The 25,120-nt window shown below is 42.7% G+C and overlaps 1 protein-coding gene across 8 annotated transcripts in view; it reads left to right on the forward strand.

Moving 5' to 3' along the window:
* The window catches only part of Asap1 (ArfGAP with SH3 domain, ankyrin repeat and PH domain 1), a 330,237-nt gene that overhangs the window by 192,190 nt on the left and 112,927 nt on the right, over positions 1-25,120 (forward strand). For all 8 annotated transcript variants that reach the window (XM_047548811.1, XM_047548846.1, XM_047548821.1 and 5 more), the window contains exon 5: positions 15,985-16,130. In XM_047548811.1, coding sequence (XP_047404767.1) covers positions 15,985-16,130 — 146 coding nt within the window. The remainder of the gene's footprint in view (positions 1-15,984; positions 16,131-25,120) is intronic.

Genomic DNA, 25,120 nt, shown 5'->3' on the forward strand with positions numbered 1-25,120 from the left:
ACGCTCAGTTCCAGCCAAGGGCTCTGGCCTTCTCCAAAGAAGCCATAAGAGGCTGAACCCTGGTTTCCCAATATGTTTTCATAATTTTCTTGTTTTCTCACAGTGCTTAAGTGACAGAAAACCTTCATGATGTTCTTTAAAGATTTAAGAAACATTTTTATATTTCTAATGGATGATGACCAGCAACTCAACTTCCCAGAGTGATTTGAAAGATGCTTGAAAATTATGAAGGGTCTTATTCTAGAATGTTATTTTTTACACATTTGCTTTATTAATATTAATTAATAAATAGTGTTGTATGAGAAATTATTTTTGGAAAAGCCAATTGTCATCTCTGCAAGCCCTTTAGTTTGAAAATTGCTTTGGGAATTTATCTTTCATTTGTCCTTCCTGGGTATGAGGACATCTTTTTAAAAATAAAATTCTGTAGACTTCTTGGGGCACAGGAGAATTCTCCAAGCCCTACAGTTTTCCCATGTTTTTCCTAAATTTTGAAATCTTAATGTTATTAATCTGTGAAACATGGTAGTTTAGGAAGTGTACCTTACTAGTACTCACAAAGCTCCTATTTCTCTCTTCCCCTTTTCTTTTTGCTAATATATGTTTAAAATAGCTAATAGTTTGTTGGGCACTTGGAGGCTTTAAGATATATTGCAATTCTTTGACATTTTTTCATTCTAAAGATGGAACCTAATTCCCCTTCCTCTTGAATGCATGCCAGATTTAGTAACGCCCTTTCAATGAATGAAATGTAATCAAAATGTATGTCATCTGGTTTCCAAGGCCACTTCATAAAAGAGAGAGCTCCCTCCCCTCAACCCCCTTTCTAGTCATTTCCTTGGAGGGGTTCGGCCACCATGTCCTGAGGATACTCGAGCAACCCTTCAGAAAGAGATCTCATCAGAAACCAGCACTAGGTTGCCAGCCTTTTGAGTGAGGGACCTGCAAGAAAATCTGCTGCCCCACAGACCTGCAGGGCAGTATATCCCTGCCTGGCATCTTGATCTGTCTTTGTCCTTCATCAGATGTCTGCCCTTGCCAGCATGGCTTTATGCATGTGCATCGAAAGTTAGGTATGGCTTTTGAGGAAGAGCGCTTACTCTTCTCGGTGCTGTTTAAAACAAGGCTAGTACTGTATGTTTATAAAGTGAAAGTTGTGTGGTTCCTAGTAAGCATGGGCAGACTGAATGTTAATTCTACCAAATGAGTTAAAAACGTTAATCTCACCTAAACATATGTATGTGTATAATTTTCCTTGGGAGTAAAAACCTAGGATAAACCTACTTGTAGATCTTTTTCTTTTCTTTTTTTGTGAACAAAATTTAATTTTTATTGTGCCTTGTAATTTTACATGGTAGTGGGATTTGTTCTTCCATATTCATGAATCCACATAATTTGATCAATTTCACTCCCTCCTACTTTTCCTTTTCCTCTCTTTCTTCCCCCGTCTGCTTGCTCTAGATCTTATTCTGTCTTAAAGAGTGTGTGTGTTTGTGAGTGTGTGTGTGTATGCATGCATATGTATCTCAAAGCAAAATGTGTATTTTATTATTGTATGGTAGCTTCCTTAAAATTTATGCCAAGATATATTTGGAATAAATGTTAGTTGATTAGTAGCACATGGTGGCCCTAGAAATCTCTAACATTGTTAATCTGAAAGTTCAGTGTCTTAAACCCTTTAATTTTTGTGAAATAAAAGACAGTATTATATAATTTGATTACAAGCATATGATGCAAAAGTCATCTACAGCTCGATTGTTGTGAGCAGTTTCACAGCTTTCTCTCTGCAAAGCACTTGGTTTTCTCATTGCCTTCTGTTTTTCCTCTCCTTTTTTTTTTTGTTAGAATTACGTAACAAGTAGTTTTCTAAGAGAGGATTTGTGGTTTTTTAAAAGCAAAATCAATGTGTGGTGTGTTCTCTCCAGATTTTCCTTTTGTTAATTTATTTTAAGAAACAGCTCATAATGCAGAATGAAGTCTAAGATATTCAAAGGTAAAACACTAAATTTATCAGTGGGTAGAAAGCAAGCAAATTTTCCAGTTATTTTTTAAACTTTTTTTTTTTTTTTTTTCAAATTTGAAGGTATGGTGTGAAATCTGTTGCAACTGTAGTTGGCAATTAAACTCAGTATTTTACCATAATGCCATGTAATGTTAATTTTAATCCCATGGTTTTCAGTGGAGGAGAGAGAAATTTTCTTGACAGGAATAGATAAGAGACAAAATAGCATTTTATTAAGAAGATAAGAAAGAAATGTCAAAAGACATACAAAATCGATTGGTTGAGGAATTTTTTCTTCTGGGCTGTATTCTGTTTGTGGATGATAACTGGATTTATTAAAAAATCTTTTTAAATTAAAATAAGCTTATTAGTAAAAATTAATAAATTGTAGGCCCCCAGAAGTAGAGGATTTCAATAGAAATACTACAGTGGTGATTTTGAGCCAAGTCTGAACAGATTTCTTTGGGCCTTCGAGGCCCTTTTCATTCTTGTGGGTCCATTATTGCCCTTCCAAGCTGAAAACACACTGAAATCAGTTCCTCGAATGGCTCAGGAAGGGTTTTTTTTTTTTTTCCCTCTCCCCAAAACTAGTCTATTTATCCTGGAGAACATTGTTCAATGGGAGGGACTCAAAGAATGCCTTTAGGAAATCCGTCTCTTTTTAAAGTAATCTGCAAACTCCATGTTTTAAAGAAGTTCCAATTTTGTATTGTAGCTTTGGGCTTCAGATATCCTGTTACTTGAAGTCAGAAGGTATCTGCACGCACGCGCGTGCGTTTGGGTGTGTGTGTCTGCATCTGTGTGTGCGCATGCACATCCTCCATTCTGCTGGTCAGAGAATGAGTGCTCTCATTTTTATTGAAAATGAGTTAATTTTTATGATGCATGTCTATAACTTATGGAGTATACATGACAAGAAGTTTTTTAAATAAATTGTGAGCACTCATTCCAGGACCAGTAGTTTGGAATTTTTTAAAGCCTCAAGATGAACAAGTAAACTTCTCTGCCTTAATGGTCCTATCTTGGCAGAAATATTGGCTTCATGTGTCATTCTTCTTGTGAAATCCACTGTGGTTTTCAGTTCTTGACAGCTAAATCCTCCTTATGGTTTACGGGGAGCTTACAATCCATGACCACCTGTAGTTATCCCTAAGGACCTGCTCTCAGCCTTACATAGACCCTCCTTGACGTTATGGGCACGATTTTCTGTCCTACCTGTACCTTGCCTCACATTGCAAATTGCATTTTGACCACTCTCTTGAATGGTTTATGCCTCATTGAACTAAGATTCCATTTTCCTGTATTATGATGTTGGGCTAAATTTTTCTGTATGAAGTCTGAGGAGGAATGCCAGGTCTTGAGTTTTATTTTTGTGTGTGGTGTCCTCAAGTTTTGCAGAAATCCTGCCTCCATACACACTGCTGGCCAGGTGGAGTACCACTTGAAATCCATCAGTTCTTCACCTGAGACATCATCTGAAGACAGTCTACCCCATGACCTGTTAGGGGGAAGTCACGTGTGTCGGACTCCCATCTGTGATTTGCTTGTGGACTCAGATCTTGGAAGTGTCAGTTTCCAGGACCAGAGACACCGCCAGTTGAGTCATTAGATTAATATTTATTGATTTGATGCCCTGTTTGGATATGGAAGCAAGTAAGTTATTGATTCTGAAGTGTTCATCACTGGTGATCAGTGCCATAGAATAGAGCACTCAGGAGTGGGCAGAAGGTGACTTTGCTCAGCCAATTTGCCACTCTATGCACAGACAACAGGACATTCTCAGGTCTGCTGTGTCCTAGACAGTTGCTCAGACCCATTCTTTTTCTTTATAGAGAGTTGTGTGTATATGGGAATTGGGGACTGGTTTTTCTCACTGGCATTTTCTGGGGTTTCCCCCCCATTGTGAAAATACAATGTGTTATTAACAGCTTGCTGTAGATGATTCAGATGACCGAAAAGAGGAAAATAAAAATCGGCTGCATTTATTTTCCAACAGTGTGTGTTGAGTGCATTCTGAGTCACGGCTCGCACGCTCATGGGGCACCCTGAGGCCCTTGTCCACACTCAGGGCACCAACTTTTCCAGGAGCTCTCAGGTGGAGGGACCTATGCTGAGGTCATGTCTGTGGGGTTCCTGCTGCCTGTGGAGTGAGCCGGCGGAGGTGCCAGGGAGAGAGCTGGCATTCCATCTTCCTCTGGCAGGAACCCCATAGCAGCTGCCTGTTTCTCAGGACCAGTTTTCCTACTTAGGAAACAGAAGATGATCCCTACCCTGTCCGGTTACGAAATGTGTTTCTGAGATGAGATGAAGATATTTTGTAACCTCTAAAGTACACGCTGGATACCCTAAGGGGAGTTGACAGTCCCTCAGAAATACCACGTTTCCCCAGAAATGAGACCAGAGAGACCTGCCTCCCTTTGATAGTCTTCATTCCTTGAACCTCACCAGGCTGTACACCCTGAGAGGACAGGAAACTTGGTCTTTAGATTCAGCCCATGTTTCCTCCGTGATTTTATGTTTTTATGGTCATAGTTCCCTTAATATTTTCAAAACTATACAGATTTTTCACTGAATGTTAAAAAAAAAATTATTGCAAAACAGGATTTTTTATTCAATTTCAAGGTTTTTAGAATGGTTGGAATTGAGGTCAGAACCACTGATTTATATTAGCAGTTCATTAGGTAATATATAAAATATTAATACATATGTGACTTAAATAAGCACTGATTGGAAATACATGCTTTAAAATGTTTCACTGCCAGGAGTGGATGATCAAAACAGTTTGAGGAGCACTAGTCTAGAGGCTATGTGCTCAGGCCAGGCACCTCATTTACCAGGACAAGACCCCAGTGAGGTTTATTTTAATCTCTGTCTTTTATACATAATTTACAAACCAAGGCACTGATGCTCAGAAGAATTTAGAGACACATCCAAGACCACAAAGTTAATAACATCAATTGCCTTTGTATCATATAGTACAGGCGCTTGATGAAAGTTATTTCTAGTAAAATGGGGGCCACGTATTTTTGAACAACCCCTGTCTATAAGAAGGCTGGCCCCCACTGGGTAGTCGTACTGCAGAGGCTGCAGGAAGGGAGGAATTGGCTGTCTTGCTAGTTTTCTTGGGAGCCAGCCTCAGAGCATTGCCATCACCTGCACAGCCTTGTGCAGAGCAGCACGGTGTGTTTTTCCAGCCAGCCAGGAACCTGAGTGAGGAAGCCTGGCGAGGGCGCGGGTCTGCCACTGCTCGAGGGAAGCGTGTCCAGGTGCTGTCTGAGAGCTGAGTAATAGCCCCGTGGGACTCTGCAGGTATCTTTCTTGGCGCTCTGTTAGCTGATGGATTTGACAGGGCTGCAGAACTGGGCGTGTGCATGCTGAGCTTCTAGATAACACACTGTGGTCTGGGGCAGATTCTTGCTGAGCCTTGGCTGGATCTGTGAAAGAACAAACCCAATTTTAGAATAGCCTTGAGAAATTAAAGGAATGAATCATCCAGAATGTCATGAAAAGAGGCCTTAAAAAAAATGTCCATAGGATTTTCTTCCTCCAAGGCCTGCCTTTAATCTTAACAGGAAACCTGTGTAGTGAGCAGTGGTGGGAAAGAAGAGGAAACTGAGGCTTAGGGAAGTGAAGTAACTTACTCATCATCAAGTAACTATTGTATTCAAACTAGTCAACACTTTATCCAAGTAAATCCAGCCCTCACTTCCCAATTACAGGTTTATAGTTATTATGGAGCGACTACCTAAAATGGAAACAGTGTGTTCAGGGTCATGGATGAGTGGTGCTGGTTTTGTGGATTGTTAGGGAAAAATGGATCTGAGCCTCAGCCTGATGATGGAAAGAATGGAGCACAGCACCTTTAATACCCTAACCTACCTAGTTCTAGATCTTCCTTGGTAAACTGGAGAAACCAAAGATCCCATGTAACTTTGTATCTGTGCTGCTCAAGCACACACTAGCTTCTTTACTCTCGGGTGCTTTGCATGCCTGTATGTTACACTGCTAGCTTTTACCTTGAATGTGCTAAGGTCTGCTTATTAGACAGCTATTCCTTGTTCAGGTTTTTACTCCATCACCTTCTCTTGTGAAACGTACCTGTTCCTTCCAGGTTTTGTCACGTGTTCATTTTTTAAATCAAATACCAAATGGATGACTTCTATAAACCATATTAAATGGTTTATAGCCATTTGTATTTATGTAGAATAAAGAGAATAAGGTTAGAATTATTTCTCACGTCATAAATAAACCATTGCAGATGGATTAACTTTCAATATTGAAAAGAAGATAAAACTGATATTACAAAGATTAAGAACATGATTTAAATGTTACAGGGCTGAGGATGTAGTCTAGTGTTAGAGGGCTTGACTAGCATGCTAGAGACCCTGAGTTTGATCCCCAGCAGCAAAAAAATAAATAACTTTAGAACCTGTCTTTCAAACAAATACACTGCTTTGCACTGAAGGTTAAATTTTTAAAAAAACCAAAACAGTAAAAATTAAAAGGTTTAGGAACATAAGGAAAAAAATCTTTGGGTTAATGATATATTTATCTAGATGAAATTTAACAGTTTTTGTATTATAGAGCACACCATAAATAAGTTAAAAGACAATTGGAAAAATATGTTTCTGATGTTATACAAGGAAAAACCCATTCAAACTCAGTTTTTCCTATAGAATGCTTACAACACATATTTCTGTGACTTCAAAAGGTGTGGGGAGGGGCTGGGGTTGTGGCCCAGTGGTAGAGCACTTGCCTATCTGTGAAGCACTGGGTTCGATTCTCAGCACCACATATAAATAAGTGAATAAAATAAAGGTCTATCAACATCTAAAAAATATTTTTAAAAACAGTGTGGGGAGCCCAATGTGGTGGTACACCCCTGTAATAGGCGGCTGATGGGAGGATCACAAGTTGGAGGCCAGCCTCAGCGACTTAGCACGATCCTGTCTAAAAATAAAAAATAATAAAGGGGCTGGGGATATAACTCAGTGATAAAGTGCCCCTGGGTTCAATCCCCAATATTGGAGGGGAAAGTGGTTTTTTCTCACCACCAGCAAGCAAACAGTTAATTCTGCAGCAGACACCAGCTGAGTGCTATTATTAATCCAATTCAGTTCTGACACTGTCTACCTGGAGATACTGACAGATCCCACAAGTTGAGGACTCGGCCCCCAAACACACAGTCTTTGCCACTCTGATACTAGTCACAAGCCCCAGCTTGTTTTTACCTGTGCCTCAGACCCACCAGCTGTAAATTGGGGTTCCCACAACGCTTTCCTTGGACTCAATTAATTTGCTCAAGCACCTCAAAGAACTCAAGCATGTTTACTGCTTTGTCATAAAGGATATTACAGAGGATAATGGAGAAGTGTACAGAGGTTGGGGTATGGGGGAAGGGCACCGAGCTTCCATTTCCTCTCCTGTTGAGCCATTCTCCAGGAACTTCCATGTGTTTAGCAACCCAGAAGCTCTGCAAACCCTGTCCTTTTGGGTTTTATGGAGACTTTATTGCTTAGGTGTGACTGAAGTATGAGCAACTGTGTTAAAATGTGATTGGATGAAAAGGGTATGACATAATGCTAACAGACTAGGTGGGGAACCCCAGTCCTCTCTATTCAGATTCTTCTTGACCCCTCTGGAGGGAGAAGGATCTTATGGTCTGCTCTCAAGGCTACCTCAGAGAAGTTCTTTTGTCCACCTGTGTCAGAAAGGCGGGGAGAGATTCATGTTTTTTTGGCCTGTGCCAGGGAAGAGAAATTCTAGTTTTCATGATCCTTACTGAAGAGAGGATTTTGAGCCAGGAATCATGAGTAAAAACCAAACATATCTCACAATCTCAGTTAAATTTTAGAAAACATTGCCCTGTTGTACACAAGGCAGTCTTATAAGTTGATAAGAAAAAGACTAGTAGTAGAAAGCTAGGTTAAGTATGTAAACAGAAAAGGAACTGTTAATGTACAAATAAAATACAAAAAGTCTGATTTTCTTTGGTTAAGTTTTTCATTAAAAAATACAATAACATCTATGTACTATATACATTGCTATTAGAAATAATGAATTATTCCCTAACAGCCCTGCTTCTGTGAATATCTTTTCATAGGTAAAGTAACAGCATGTAAGAGTGTGTATATAAGAATATTTATTGCAGCATTTTTTGGGTGGGAAAAGCTGTAAACAACCTGAAAGTCTCATTAGGGGGCTTGTTACATAAATTGTGGTAGCGCTTGTTATGGTACATATCACAGTTAAAATAATTATATTTATTTATATTGAATTTCATGGTTGTTTTTCATGACAGATTGGCAAGTGCTCTACCACTGGGCCACAACCGTAGGAAAAAACTAAGCCATGCAGTCTTACATTTAATGTCTCATTTCATTTTTTAAAAAGTGAGAAGAATGGAGTGAGAACTCCTGTATTTATGTGTGTGTTTTAATCATGGGCAAAGTTTTGCTGAGGCATAGTCCAGATTACTAACTTGGTTTATTTTAAAGAGATGGAATTGGAAAAGAGAAAAAAAATCATAATTTTTATCTTTGTATCTCTATGAATTTATGAATTATTTTTCATAATTTTAAAAACAAGAATTAAAAATTTCTAGCTGTGCTTTGTGCTACAAAGAGTGTATAGAATAGTCTAAGAAAATTTATCACTTTCCTATTTATGCCAGCGCTGTGATCTGACACATACTGCAGTGGTAGCTCACTGTGCCTGTCATTTTACATGCCTGTCACACTCATGTTTTTTGAGAGGAGAATGGTGTGTTCCAGGAGCTCCACTACCTGCAGTTTGCACTTTACTGAGCACTTGCTGGGTGCCAGGCCCACGCCTGGGAATGGGCTCAATGCAGATGAGGTGGAGCTGAGAACCCCAGCATGGCAAAAGGCTTGCCACGACTTTGAAAGTGGAAGGTCAAAGCCTAGAGGTCACACCTAAGAGAACTTTGGATTGGTTATACTGGAGCATAGGAACAAGTGTATCCTGGCTGTGCGCATGACAAGGAGATGATGAGCACATGTCACTCAGGGCTCTTGGCACATAAGACAACCTGAGTCCCGATCCTGGAAGAGCAGCTAGGCTTCCAGGACAGAGGGGGGAACTCAGAAAGTGAAAGTTGCCCTGGAGAGAGGGATGGTACTTGGCGATCCATAAACACCCACCATGGGCCAGAGACTGAAGAGGCACCTCATAGGCTATTCTCATCCATTTCCCATAACAACCCTATCAAGTGAGTGTCATTACAGTCACAGAAGCAGAGTCGGAGATAAATTGCCCTAGAGCCACAGCTCATTAATGTAAGACCTAGATCTGATCCATGATTATCTTATATATCCTCAAATCTTCCCCAAAATACCATATTTAAATTTATATCTGATGTCCATTAGCATTAGACTACAGAACTCAATCTAATAAAAGTAAAGATGTTTTTAGAGACTTGACATGTATTTCATAATCACCCCACTTCACATATGAAATTGAGGCCCAGAAAGGTTAAGTACTATTTTGAGGTCACATGTGGCCAGTTAGGACCCCAGTACAGATTTAGACCCAGGTCCCTGTGCTCCTCAGGCCTATGCTCTCTGTTCCTCCAGCAAAGAATGCTTGTAGACATTCAGTTATGCTTGGAGATGGATTTATGATGGTTGCTCTCAAGGCCTTATTTTACTCCCTGATTCGAGATCAGCCTGTGAGGTTTTAGGGTGGTTTTTGTTGTTTTCCGAAAGAGCTTTCATATTCGTTGTGACACTTTCACCTCTGGGCAGTCAGTGAGCAGGGCATGTAGTAGGCTTGTTTTATAGATGAGGAAATGGAGGTCCCTGAGAGGTTTAGTCACTTGACCAGGGTCACAGAGGCTGCAGCTGAGACCTCGATTTTCAGCTCCCTCAGTCACTGAGCATCTGTCTCAAATTGGAAATCTTCTAGTGGTCCCAGCACTTAACCAAGCCACAGATTAAGAGCACAGGTTCAGAAATTGTTAGCTTCATGACCTTGGGCAACCTGCTTAGCCTCTAAACCATTTCAGCTTTATAAAATGAGGGTAGTAATAGCATTTCATTGAGAACATTAAACAAGAAATGAAGGAAAAGTTTTTAGCACATTTCCTGGCACATAAAAGAATCAAAAATCTTGGTGGTACCTAAATGCTAACTGTTGGCATTGTTGTTGGTGTGTTGCAACAGGGCTGTCCTCTGTTTGTTCCAGCCTGTCGCTGTGGATTCTGAGCAGGTGCTGTGGCACACAGCATTCTAATGTTCATGAGAGTATTGTTTGCCAGTGGAAAAGATGCGCTATGCAATCAAGTGAAGCTAGGTTCTAGTCCTGCTTCACCCCAAGTTTCACTTATCTATGAGGTTCTTCAGGGGAAGAGTTTTAAGCTTTCTCTGTGACAGATCCCACACACGGTCAGTGCTTAATCAGTGGAAGGTGTTATTACAGGACCTGAGCATCAAAGCTTGGGTCAGCAGTTCAGTGAGGAGGTTTTATGAAAACTGCCCAGTTAGGTGAAGTCTGATACAGGGTAGCAGGCAACCAGTCCTCAGAGAAAGGCCTGCTTAAATTCTGCTGTGATTTGGAGATTTTTGAAAATTCTCACTGGATGACTGTACCAGGTATGCTTAAACAGTGTTGAATTTTAGTGCATTCCTAAGGCACTTGGCAACCTCTAGCGATGTGAGCCCTGAATTTTACTGATTTCAGAGTATTATCCACAACTACTGCCACCTGGTGAGCAGGTAAAAGTCTGGCTCCACTGCAGAGGCCAAGGATGGGCAGCTGATAATTATTGTCATTGCTCTTCACTGTCATTGCAGTTATTTATTGAACTTATTGTATACCAGGCACTTGGCATGTGGTGGTTTACTTAATCTTCGTGATACTTCTGTGAGGTAAATGTCATTGCTATTTCTGTTTTGCAGAAGGTGAGGCTCAGAAGATAAGTTACTTGGCTAAGATATCACACAGACAGCAAGCAGTAGAATGGGAATTTGAAACTAGGTGTGTCCCACTTTGTACTAGGGAGTGTTGGGAGGGGAAAAATACTTCTAACCTCTTATTTTCAGTGAGTGGGACCTGCAGATGAAGCTATCAATGGCCGGGAGAGAAGGTTTATTTAGTGTGTCCATGGGAGCCTCACAGAAAAGAGGTGAAAACCTTCCAGCCTAGGAGCTTATATACCATTTTAATAAAGGGTCATAGATTGTGGAGAATTGAGAAAAGGGAGGAGGCGGCTTGGATTTCTAGGTAGATGGGGACACAGATGGAAGGTGAGGATTGTTCTAGTGATGTTTGTTTATGCAGATGCACCTCCCACCGCCCTCCCTGTTCCCCAGGAGGGATTTTCTGCTCCTGAGAGGGGAGAGGGGAAACACCTTCACAAGGAAGAAAGCCTGTCTGCTGGAACAGCTCTGAACAGTTCTGAAGACAGAGTGGCATATTTAGAGGTGGCATATTCTGATTCCCACCTGGTCAGTATGCCCAGCTCTGAGATCAGAAGGGCCAAGGCTTAAATTTCCTTGGTTATGAGTTCTGGAGTCTTGGGCATCCTCTGCACATAGGGTGGTGGTGGTATTTCTGCCTTGTAGACTTGTAGTAAGAGGGAGTGCAGTCGGGTGTGTAAAGGGCAGCTGCTGAGTGACCAAGAAACCAGCTGTCATCACTGTTCTGACTTGACTGGTGAATCCGATTGGATTGCCCGGTCTGGGTGTGAGTTACATGCCGGAGTGTAGGGGAACGCCCTTTCACAACACAGGGCACATCAGGTGGTCAGTAAACACTAGTCTCCCCAAAGACGTGCTGGCAGCTGACATCCTATCAGCGTGGCCCCCTTTTTTTTTTTTTGGCAGTACTGGGGATCGAACTCAGGGCCTTGTGCTTGCGAGATAAGAACTCTACCAACTGAGCTGTCTCCCCAGCCCCAGAGTGGCCCTTTCTGATTCACCTGATAAAACTGTATTTGGTTCTTTTGAAATGAAAGGAGTAACCTTGCTGTCTGTCTTAGGGTAGCAGTCTCAGGAATGCCGGAAGTCTCTCAAGCACTGGGAAGGAGTGGCTCCTCTGACGGGAAGGATCAGATTTCCGGCTTTCCCTGTTCCTCCATCTGGTCTCTCCCTCTCCTGGTTACCCACCCCATGCTCGCCCACACTCCTGAAAGTTTTCTAGTGAAGACCTTAAAATAGCTTTCTCCTGCTGTCTCGGACCTCTTGAAGGATCTGTCCATTTCCTGTGCCGCTAGTTCCTCTTCGGCCAAGCCCATCCTGTCCTGTGCCCCCAGAGCCTTTTACTTCCCTCCTCTTCCTGGACCTGGAGCTGGCCTCCCCTCAGATGGCCTCCCTGGCCGTTTCCTCCACCAGAACCTTGTCTCGCCTCTCGCACTGTGCGCCTGTTGAGGATCTGCTTGGAAACTCTTAATTTTGTACAAGGTTGTGTGTGTGTGTGTGTGTGTGTGTGTGTGTGCGCGCGCACGTGCATGCATGCACCTGAGACCTTTTTAGTAAATTGTCACTTTTAGATTTATAATGTGTATATTAAATCTTAAAACGTGAGGCCTGTACACTTAGGCTGTTTGATATTGCATATGCCTTGATGTTATAACCAGTTACAGGTAACAGTGGCTGACATTTTGGAAGTCTGTGCTATATGCCAGGCACTATTTAAGCACTTACTTAATTTCCATAATTTTTACTCTTGTAGCATTGTTATTATTACTCCCAAGACATATTTTTGTGAACCACTACATCTTAAAATGTCTATGTGCATGAGAAAATTACATATATGTATACCTTGCATACACATTACTGTATGTAGACACAGATACATTCATATATACAGACTACCTGGTTATTCAGTTATAGAATTAACAAACCACAAAGGATCTAGCCTGTACAAACTCATCCAGTCTTACCTTCAGCCTCTCTCACATCACATTCTATGTTTCATCTACTTAATAAGCATAATTCTTCCCTTGCAGAGTCCTAATGGGGGTGAAATAGGATATAGAAAGCATTTGGGTCAGAGGAAATCTCAGCACATGCTGGCTCCCTTTCCATTCCCCGTCTCTCCTTGGCTGAGTCCATCTCGGTTTTAAATGAGTCCGTCATCATGGGTAGACTGTGCTGCTTCCAAAGTTCCTCCTAACCTCTGCCTGAGATTCCAGTTCAGGACAGTATCTATAGCTGGGGAAGAGAGAGAGATTAGAAGAAGGTAGGGGACTGGGGAACCATCCTGTGATATTTTATTTTTTAAGCTTCATGGTAAGTGCATGGATATAGTGTTAATCTAAACATTTCATGTGTTTCATTTGAAATATTTATAACTTCAAGCAAACCGACAACCTGTGCACTGAATGTTGACCACTGAAATACTTCCCTTGGAAATAGTTGAAATGCACATATTTTTTCACTGGTCTCCTAAAGCAGAACAACAAAAAGAGTTTTAGGTGAGCTTCTCAATGATAAATGAGATTTCTCAGGCCCAAAAAGAAGGTATCAGGGGCAGCGTAGCAGTGATGGTGATCAGACGTGTGTGTGCTGTCTGTTGAGTCTGCTGTGCCCTTCCATTGGTATTTTTCTAAGCCACTTTTCTGCATAGACTTGGGCAATAACCAGAACTGCATTCCTTTCTTTCTTTTTGAATATCTCAGCCAGAAATGCTGACATCCACTGCAGGCATCATGAATTTTTAATGTGCTGATGATTAGAAGGCTGCTGGGACCTCCTTTGATTTCACTGAACTGCTCTGACACTTCCTTCCCAAGTTATTCGCCCATCCAGACTCATGTTCTTTTTCCTAAGTGCTGCCCATTGCTCCTGTGCAGTTATGGAGGGTGTTTGAAAGTAAAAGTTTAAAAGAATTCATCTCAGTTGAACAGCCTAGGAAATTCATAAGGGAATGCTCTTAACTTTGTGAAAATGAATTTGGGGTCTCCAAGTCAGCAAGGACTTACTGGGCCCTCGCTTTGTAAGTCCAGCTCAGTGGGAAATCCTGATCACGGTATCTGTTGGGTGAGGATGCAGACTGAGTCCGCCTCTCAGGGCCTGGTGGCAGGAAAGGATTATATATGTGTCATAGACTGTGGAAAGTACTGCAGAAGAAGTACAGAGAGTGGTGGGTAAGGGAAGATGGTGCCCAACTAACGGAGGGCTTCACAGGGAAGGAAGTGGTGTTTTGTATTAAGCCTTTCAACTTCTGACTTTGACAGGTATTTGTTTGCTCATTTGTTAATTAAGTACAGTGCATCCACCAAGGGCATCTGTGCAGATACATGGTTCTCTACACCACCAGAGGGAAAGGGAGAGAGGGAACATGGGGCATCTGAAGTGCTTCCATGTGAAGACAGTTTGGTTGCCTCCGCTCAGATTGCCACACAAGCCGTCTTCTGTGCCTTTACTTCAGGGGTGTGGGGAAATGCAGTACTCCTCTCTTTTCCACAAGCCTACCAGAATTGGGAACATGTGTATCCATGGTGAATGGTAATGTCTGCCACCAGAGTTAAAAGATACGCACAACTTGACAGAGTCACACTGGGTGCTGTGTCAGTAGCAGAGAAAGAACAGCAACAGAGAGACCAAAGGCAAGAGATGGCATTGCATAAGGCTGTTGGCGTGGGGATAAAAAATTGTCAGATTTAGGATGGAATTTAAAGGTAGACACAGCAGGCTTTGCCCATGAACTGCATCTCAGGTGTTAGAAAGAAATATCAAGTGTGTCTTGGTGGATTTTGTCATCATACCTTTAAGAACTTAAGTCAGCGGACTGGGTAAGTCAGTTGGGGCTCAGTGGTGGATCGCTTGCCTAGCATGTGTGAGGCACTGAGTTTGATTCTCAACACTGCATATAAATAAATAAAATAAAGGTCCATTAACAACAAAAAAATTTTTTTTTTTTAAACTTAAGTCAGTTGTTTGCCATTAAGTGATTGGGATAAGGGAGTATGGAAAAGGAGGTTGGGGAAGATGAAGTGTGTGTTTTAGACATGTTAACATTGAACACACTTGTCTGACATCTAAGTGGAGATAGTGAATAGGTAGTTGAATGTACAAGTCTGTATTTTAGAGTGGGGATATCAATTTGGTAGTTGTCAGCTAATAAAAAGTATTTAGATCCATCAGTCTAAGATCTCAAAGGGAATAGGCATAGTTAGAGAAGAATAAAGTCCCAAAGACAGCCTGGGGCTTTCCAACATAGCAAGGTCAGACGGATGAGGAACCACCAAAGATGGTGAAGAGAAAGGAGCAGCCATAAAGTGAAGACAGTCAAGTGAGTGCTACCTGGAGGCCACATGGAGCAAGAGCTGGTGGAGGTGGGAGTTGTCACTTATGGAGCGTTCGTTCTGGTTGAGAAATAATGTACACCGTGTGCCTACGCCTCAGCACCACAACACTGTGACGGAGACATGAGCCCCACTTTATAGACTGAAAAGCAAGAGCTCAGGGATCCATAAGATTCATGCTTGTTGTGTGCCAGCACCATGGAGTTGAAAAGTGACTGATGAAGTAGCAAGCTCAGAGGTGGTGAAACCAGACTTCAAGCCCAGATGCATCTTGTCCAGGCCTGCACATTCCACACTCATAAGGGACCTGCAAAGCCTCGTGCCATGCTACTCCTCCTCCCGGGGCACGCCAAGATTAAAGGGAGCTAAGATGAGCTGCATAGAAAGAAATGTGCCACAACCAGTGCATTTTTCTTTTGCATCCAAGATTGGTTTCCTAAAGATTGTATAAGTAGTTTCTTAATCACTTGAAAATGATGAGACCTCTGACTGTTGGACCTCTGGAGGACTCAGTGGATCAATGGGGATATTAATGAGCTAAATGCCGTGAAAGAAGAGTGAGAGCTTTCAGTGTTCTGCTAACCAGCTCACCTTCTGTCCAATAAGCAACCAATACCATTTCTCTGCCTCTCTTTCATCAGTTTGTAGTGATCAGTGCTCAGATAACTCTTAGTTATGGCAAATAATAACTCAGAGGCCTTTTCTTTTTCAGACCATGTACAAAATGAAGAGAACTATGCACAAGTCCTTGATAAGTTTGGGAGTAACTTTTTAAGTCGAGACAACCCTGATCTTGGCACTGCGTTCGTCAAGTTTTCTACTCTTACAAAGGAACTGTCCACACTGCTGAAAAATCTGGTAAGTCATTCCTTGTATTATTAAGAGAACAGTTCCCTGCTCCTCTCCCCAGCCTTTGGTCCTGGGGGTGAAATAGAATAAAAATCAGAGGCAATAAACGCCTAGGTATGGGGGTCCTTTTTTTTTTTTTTTGATCCCATCGTGACATTGCTTGGATTTGAATCTGAGGCCCAGCTAATAGCAGGGCACTTTTATTGAAGCCGAGAGAAACTACTTAACCTTGAACTCTTCCCCCTATTCTGCTATTGATTTTTAAAGATAATCTTCAGTGACTTTTGCTTTCTAACTAGTTAAAAGAGTGATAATGATTTCTCCATCCAGTATGCATTGCAAGTGTCGTACCTCACCTGTGTGAAGACTGCCCTGTGTCTTATTCCTGATTTGCAAATAACAAGCCTCCCTCACCTCCCCACATCCTTGACCTCTTCTCCCCTACGAGAAAATGTTTCAGAATTTGAAGACAAGAAAATACCTGAAAACCGGGGTCACTAGAGATAGTGACAGAGGAGGTGAACACAGACGGGTTGGAGTGACAGACAGTAGTGACAGACATCTGCTGTGCTCCACCACCCCCCCCCGACCCACCCACTGTTCACGCGTGTAAAGCCCTGTGCTGTATAACACTGTGGGCTCTCCATGTAGATTGATTGATTGATTTGGTGAAAATGTTCTTGGAGAGTCATCATGCTTCCTCATGCATTAATTCAATCAGGTCTCTTGTGTCTCAAGAGATAAGGGTGCCAGGAGGTCACAGATGCCAGAGGAAAAGGATTTCTGTTCTCCTTTTCCTCAGCTAGCCCTGCCCTGAAGAGCAGCTGTTGCACCCACCTCCCTCCCCCCGTCCCCAGCATTGGCTTTTGTCCCATTAGGGATCCAGGTCCTGAGCTCAGGATGTCCTCACACTGGTTCATGTGGGTTGCTCACACACCACATAGGCTTCCGTGGCCTTCAGTGATAATCATGTCATAAAGCCACCTGATATAAAAGAGTCAACTTACACATGAAGACAACCTATTTGAAAAATGACAACTGCCATTCTTCAGCCTGTTGCTCTGCATACTTGATAGTCAGTATAGTACCCCCCCCCTTTTTTTTTTTTTGCACCATGTAAATATGTGTATATGTCTGTCTTCCTGGCATTTCTAATTGGTGGGTTATACTGTTGAATTAGCCTTACACAGTCAATCAGCTAATCTGAAAGAAAACAAATGCTGAATATAAAAACGTTTCTTCTGTTCAAAAACCTTGAGAAGGATAATTTTGAGCATAGGAACTACGTTTTACACCTTTAACAAGTCCACAATATTGCTGCAAATCTTAGACTGGCAGAATTTCTTTTACTCAGAAGAGGACCCTCTCCTGTCCTTCCGAGTGTTACTTGCCTTTTCACTGGTCTTGTTACACGAAAGGTGATGTGGTGGGAAGACAGGAGGTGGAACACAAGAAAGTTCGCTTTGATAATGCCAGCGAAGGACTCAGGGAGGAAATTGTTTTCCCTGAGGAGGCATCTCACCTGGAAATCTTGCTCTCTTTGTTTCCAGGAGAGCACATGTTTTTGGCCTAAGTGAAGTCATCACCTTCAAGGTTCCTGCACCCGTCCATCCTACTTAGCTACCACATGGCTTGCTTCTCAGCTGTGTGTGTGTGTGTACCTACGTACGTACACACACCAGCCAGTCAAGCATTCCTCTTCAGTGTTTGCTTATCTCTGCATTACTTATCTTGATGTAAAAGCAACAGATCTTCACTGAATATCTTTGATGAACCTGGCAGTGTGACGGGTGCTTTTTGTGGATCCTCTCCATTTAACACGATCCAGCAGGCCAGTGTTTATTATCCCTGCAGGATATGGGGACATGGAGGCACACTGAGTTGTGTACTTGGTTCATCCACACCGTTTGCTGACGCAAACCCACCATGCTGACTCTGATGCTGTGGTCTGAACCTCACTGTAGATGCTGCCTGTCACCTTGTGCTCTCTGGTTGCCCTGCCTTTCTAGCTAGAAGTGCTGATCTAGCTATGCCACTAGACCAGATGTACCCCAAGCTACAGGCCTGTTTTCACAGCCACTCCCTTGGCAGAATAAAAGTCTAGGGAAAACCCAAAGAAATGGCTAGAAGACCTAATTCATTTCAGAAAGAAAAGCAAACGTGGGCTACCGAGGCAGGAAGATCACAAGTTCTAGGCCAGCTTGGGCAACTTAGCAAGACTGTCTCAAAAAGGGCAGGGGATGTGCTCAGTGGTAGAGCACCCCTGGGTTCAGACCTTTTCCTTCGAAGGTGGCAGTGGCAGTCCTGGGGTGGGGCAGGCGGAACGTGCCGGTTACTGAGGCAGTCCCAGAGGTGCGGCAGCTGGAGAGCAACCAGCAACTTTCCAGTGCTTGACCAGGAAAGCCTGAACTGCCCAGATTGATGGGGCACACCGGGAAGCACGGAGCTCCGGGGACCGGGGTGGGGTTCCTTGGCCTCGTGCAGCACTGCAGTCCACAGTGAGGAACACTCCCATGGGACAGTGTTCCTCAGAGGAGCTCTGAGCGTCCCATTCCTTAGACTAGTGAAGGCTGAGAGCAGGAAGCAGAAACTGATCAGTCAAAACAGAGGGAGAGAAAAGAAAGTACTTGGGTATTATTTAGACCTTCAAAATTATTCTTCAGTTCAAAGATTGAACCAAACACCAGTGTCTCTTATTCCAAGTCTATGTGCTAAACACTGAAAATCCTCATTTTCACATTAAGATATTGCATATAAAGGTTATTTTAATACTAAAACATTAATTGTTTTTATGGAAGAAAAGGAAAGGATAGCTTTTGGGCTAGTTTCATTGAAGCTAGCAAATTGCTTAGTTTCACTAAGGTAATTTCCTACCTGTGAAAAGAACTAATAACGCTGTTCTTCCCAATGCCATCAGGGAAGTAAATCACTGAACCTTAGCACCTGACCCATGGGATGTGCTTAACAAATGGAAACCTTTGTTGTTGTTCACGTCGTCTCCTGTGATCTTTATCATAACTCTAGTGTAAAAGCAGGCATCAGTAATCTTATCCCATTTTATAGATAAGTGCACCAATTTCCCAGAAAATACTATTATCTAGGAAGTTGCAGAATTAGGGCCATAAGTGTCACTTCTTTGACTGCAGATCATGCTGTTTCAACAATGCTGCCCCAAGAGTGACACTGCCCTGGTGGACTGGGTGATAAAAGCCACCTTGTATTGCAGAGGAGGAGACCTACAGAGCCAGAGCAACCACAGAAATCCCCAGTCACTCACTCTTGAGATCCCATAGGAAGGATTTCAGGCTACTCACGCAGGAAGTCTAGGATGGTGTGGCCCTTACAGAGCTGGGGGGTAACTAAGTATTTTAGGCCTCTTTGTTCTTATTTTGTTCTCTCATACCCCCTTACACAGTTTATTGCCCCTTTAGCCCCCAGCAGATTTTCTTTGTGAGGGTCATGAAAACCTGCTCACATGGGGTGGGTGTTACCTAGTCTGAAGCAGCAATTCCCTGAAGGGGTTATGATTGAAACGACCAGGGGAGGTTGGCATACCAGTTCCCATTTTCCAGATGTTTGTCTGAGGAAGGTTCCCTGTCATTCCCATTCCTGTGACCTGGGGACTGTAATGGATATGACCAGTGTCCTCCCTGTAAACCACCAAGCCCACATTTTCCTTCCCCCATTGCTCATGGCTAAATAGCTATCTGACTAGTGACTAAGAACAGTACTAAAATAGTTCGTGTTTGGTTAGTTTGAAACCTGTTTTGGGGGAGGGGTATATTTTTGTCTTTTTATTTCCTTCATCAGTTTTAGCATATTGGAAATAATGAAAGTATTAGACAATAGTTCTCAAACTTCGGGGTCTTATGGCCCCAATCTTAAAAATGATTTAGGATATTAAAACCTTTTTGTGTGTGTGAACTATTTCTATCCATATTTACTGTCTTAGAAGTTAAAGCCAAGGAATTTTTTATGTATTAATTTATCTTAAGATAGTAAACTCACGTTCCCTTAGAAACCTATTTTTTGTGAGAGAGAACCCCACCCCCCAAAAATGAGAAGGGGTGGTGGTGTTTAGGTAAAATGGATGAAGTGTGTCCATGCAGAGGTCTATGTGGGCAGAGTAAGTATCTGAGGTAATTATTGTTTTTGGTACTGCATCAAAATTTGACAAGTGGTATTGTCATAAGTTAGCCATGTAAATAAAAAAAGAAAACAAAAAGACAGAAGAAAGTTACCCATGCAAATCAAACCATATAACAGAGCTTTAACTGTTTAGGTGCTGTCAAGCCCTTGCTGACAAATACAAGTTTTCCAACATTTTGGCTTTCTCTGAAAGCTTCAGTTTTATCATTAGCAAGAGAGACTGTCAGTTGTTTACTTTGAAGTGACAGGCTCACCTCCCTGACTTTAGAGAAAGTTTGGCATATGATACTCAGGTCTGAATTAGCACAGTTTGCTAGGGTTTTTCCCCGCAAGGGAGGGAAACGTGGTGTCTGTGTTTGCCGGCTCTTTGCCTCTGTTACAGAACACTACAGATAATTAACTCTGGAAGGATTTGTTTTGGCTCATGGTTTTGGAGCTCTTGGTCAGCAGTGGGTTGGTTGGCTGGGTACTCTGACCTAGGGCAAGAGTGAGTGGCACAGCAGAATTATTCACCTCATGGCCAAGAAGCCAGAAGTAGGGGCGGCAAGAAGGGCCTGGGGTCCCTGGTCCTCTGATACCTTTGAAGGACGGCGTGTCCCCAGTGACCAAGGGCCTCTCACTAGGCCCCTCCTCTCAAGGGTTCTCCCATCTCTGGGTGGCCCCACTCTGGGGGAGAGAAATTTGGGGATACAGAGAAGAAAGCCCTGAATCTTAAGAGAGTCGCCCGTATGCTGTTGGAATGCAGCTCGGGAGCAGGCCAGCCCACATGCTTGCTCCCCTGTCCTTGGCAGCAGAGAGTACCAGGATGTGGGGGCAGGGTGCAGGCCTCAGGAGCGTGGGTACAAACTGCGAGCCCACCCCTCCACCTTAGTGCACCCCACACTGTCAGACTGAGGCGTTCCTTCCCACGTCTAGCTGTCCTGCATCCTCTGCTTTCCTAAGGAAATCTCTGTGCCTCAGTGTCTGACACATGCTGAGATTGTTTTCCATCATTCATGTCCAGGAACCCTGTCATCCTTAAATGAGGTCTTCCTCTCTGGGACCTTCCTGGGCTCTCCCCCAGCAGCATGGGGACAGAGCCTTTAACACATGGGTCTTCAAAAGACATTTAAGATCCAAGTTACAGCATTCCACCCACAGCCTGCAGACGCTCACGATGCAGGAAGACAGCGAGCCGTCCCTGGGAGTCTCAAAGTCTCAACTGTCCAGTGATGTTCAAAACCCCCAGTCCAGAGCTTCCTCCGAGACTCACAGTAAATGCATCTGTGAGCCCCTAAAAAAATCAGAAATTTATGTGCTTTTCATATACATTGGTGGGATAAGTATAGGGTAAATTTTTCTGTTTCAGAAGGGAGGAATGGAAAATAGACAGGATGGTTCAACCCAGGCAGGTGGATACCCAGCAGGGCAGACATTAATTCTAAAGCTCTGTGTCTGGCATCCAGGGCACACTGTAATGTGGTCTCCAAAGGGCTTGGGCAGCCCTGCCGCTGTGGTCTTGCTGGTTTCAGTGCATGTGGGCACTCTTGGGCTGGCTTTGCATGGTGCCTGTGGCTTCGCCTGACAAGCATGACCCATTGCTGACACCTGCACCTTCCTTGACTCTCCCTTGTAGGTTTAGCTTGACTCCAACAGCTTCACTACCCTTCACCCTGTCAGGGGCTACTCACATCAACTCTGACCCTGCCATACACTGCCTGGCTTCCTGGGTTTTTCTGAAATTTCAGTGGAAGCTGCCGTAACCCCAGCACTCTAGTACCTGTGTTTTAATCAGCTTTTCACTGCTATGACTAAAAGACCCAGCAAGAACAATATGAAAGAGGAAGAGTTTATTTGGGGGCTTACAGATTCAGAGGTTTCCATCCATAGACTCTGGCTCCATTCCTTGGGGTTTGAGGTAAGGCAGAACATCATGGTGGAAAGGTATGGTGGAGAGCAGCTCACGTGAAGATCAGGAAGCAGAGAGACTAAGCTCAGTTCACCCAATATATACCCCAAACACATGCCCCCAGTGACTCCTACCTGCCCAGTTACCAGCAAGTTAATCCCTATGGGGTGATTAATGCCTCTCATAACCCAGTCATTTCACCTCTACGCCTTCTAGCATTCTCACACATGAGCTTTTGGGTGACACCTCATATCCAAACCATAATAACCTGCAAAACCAGCATCATGTGGATGATGCCAAGGTCTGCCACCAGCACAAGCTGTACTTAGGCCCATCTGAACCCTGGTGGGTTACAGCAGCCTTTGAGTGCCTTACTGGGTGAACACAGGGACGTGTAGCCCAGGACAGAGATTCCCCAGGCGCTACTGTCCAGCTCTTTTCTCAAATGAAAGTCTTGGAAGCAATTTGCATTTCTACACCTTTGAGCCTATGGTGGGTGTTAGGACTTTGCCAATTCCTGAGATACCCTGAGGCTTCTTTCTCCTGTGCCAGTGCAAAACCCTTGGCTTCTTGTAACACTAACAGCCACATCCTCCTTAGAACTATGTACAAAGATGTATTTTTAAAGAAGGAACACTTGGAAAGACTGGTGGAATTCAGGTAAGGTCCGTAGTGATAGTCCAGGGTATTGTCTTGCACCAGTGTCAATTCCTGGGTTTTTATAATGTGCTGTATAAGCTGTTGCTCTGGGGAAAGCAGGTTGATGGGTACATGGAAACTGCTGTTTTTTCAGCATTTTGTGAATCTATAACTTCTTCAAAATAAAAATATATTTAAAGTATTAGCCAACAAATTTTAGTTTGTGGGGGTTTAGGGGAAAGGGTTTAATAATAATCCATTGTTACATAAAGATTTCCATATAAAACAAATATACAGAGCAAACATAAGAGATTCACTTCTTTGGTATTCCTTGAGACAACTAATCTGCAACCTTTAGCCACTTCTTTGTGCTTCAAATTTTGTAAACCAGTCTTTTTCCTGATGCATTTCTTCCTCTGGTTAGTCCTGTATGTGGTCATTATTCTGAAAAGATGGAGCGATTAGCTGTTCACTCCCACAAGTGAAGTTTCTCATGTGTGATAATGTCGAGGGAATGCTGCCTCCCAGTGGTGAGAAGCCAGAGAAGGAGACCATGCTCTGGGTTGTTTTTAATATATCTGTGGGGTAGCTGATGGTGTGGGAAAATTAACTGGGCGCAATTAAAACCACTTAAATGCCATGTCCTTGGACTTTGACTTTGAAGAGACCTAGGTAAAAGTAATTACTGAGCATCTTCTTACAGTGTGGCCTTGGACAGTTACTTGAGTTTTCTGAGTCCTGACTTTTCGTAAAGTGGGATTAACAGTACCTCTTTGCCATGTTCACTACCAGTTCATTCAAGTATTAATTGAAATTCTGCACACACTCTGTGTTCACACAGGAGGGAGCAGCAGGGATAACACAGATCAGGGCCTCTCCCTCTTGGAGTTTGCATTCAGTGGCATTTTTTTAAAAGTAATGTATGTGAAGTACCTCAGCATTTGGTTCAGGTATATGCTTAGTGGATAGTGATATTTTAAAAAGTTTTTAGAATCATTGTTTTAGTGGACCTGCCAGACCCTTTGAACTTGTCCTTCCTCTGGTTAAAGATGCTTCCTATCAGAGCCAGCCCCAGAAAAAGCAAGCTGTCCTCGTTCCTGGCACATACACTGGTCCCGCATCCATACCCTCATACCTCCCCTTCCTTCTAACTAGGTGACCCCCAGCAGGTAATGTATTAGCAGTAAGACCTTTCCTTACATAGCAGCTTCCTTGTTTAAAAAAAAGGTAAACGATCTTGAGTTTGGCTGTTTCTAAGTGCTTCTGTTGTTCACTTGATTAAATACAAAGTACCAAAATTACGTTTAGTTTTTTGTTGTTTAAGCCATTGAGAGGAAAGCAGTAAAACCATTGCTTGCTAAGTAGTGCTGGCCGGGCCGACTCTGCTCCCAGCTTCAGGCTGTCACTGTTTGTGATTTTGGCAAAGAAGTTAAGGAGTCAACAGAGAGTTGCATCCAGTTAATTTTCCCACACCATAAAATAGGACAAGAAAGGAGTAACTGGTGGATTGAAACAGCTTCTCAACAGGAAGAGAAAAACTATTTAAGTGCCAAGTCCGTGGAGAGTCCCAGTGCAGCTGTGGTTTTAGAAAAACTTTTTTTTTTTTAAATAGTAAGAGGTGCCCAGAAAGATTCTAGTCCAGCCAAGACTGCGTACATCTGGTTCCTTCTCTGCCCTAAGCTTCTGGACAGTTCTGTAACTTGCCTAAGAGCCTGAATGTCATTTAACAGTTGGAGGACAGTTATTGCTTCAGAGCTGTTGAAGCAAAGCAAAGATTTCTCCAGCTGCGGAGCATTTCCTGCTGCACCTCTGACTGCAGAGTGTTGTGGTTTGGGTTCAAGATTTTTTTTTATTTTTTAAGGTTCTTCTTTTCTTCGCCCTCAATGAGAATAGCTGGAAATGTGCAGGTTGGATCTGGATTTCTATCAGATTATTTCTCAGGTTCTTCTTTGAAATATTGAGATGTATAAAGAGGATGGGTGTGCTCAGTGGTACACGGGTAGCCCCTGGTGTCCTGAGCCATACTAATTTGTAAAACCTCATCTTTTTGTAAAATAATCATCCATAATTGGAAGGTTTGGCTTTTTGATCCAGCAGACATCTCCTCATGTCCTGACAGGCTTCAATACAAATGAGTATTTGTGAAGTGAGACCCATCCATGTGGATGGTTAATAAGAGGGAAGAGTTCCCCACCCCCATTATGGAAGTCTTACATGTTTACTCTAAACATGTCAGAAATATGAAAAATAAGAAGAATAGAATCATTACATAATGCTAAATTCTGTTGACATTTAAAAGTATAATATTCCTCTGAAAACATAG

The sequence above is a fragment of the Sciurus carolinensis genome, chromosome 1, assembly GCF_902686445.1.
Source record: "Sciurus carolinensis chromosome 1, mSciCar1.2, whole genome shotgun sequence".
In the NCBI taxonomy this organism is placed as follows: domain Eukaryota; kingdom Metazoa; phylum Chordata; class Mammalia; order Rodentia; family Sciuridae; genus Sciurus; species Sciurus carolinensis.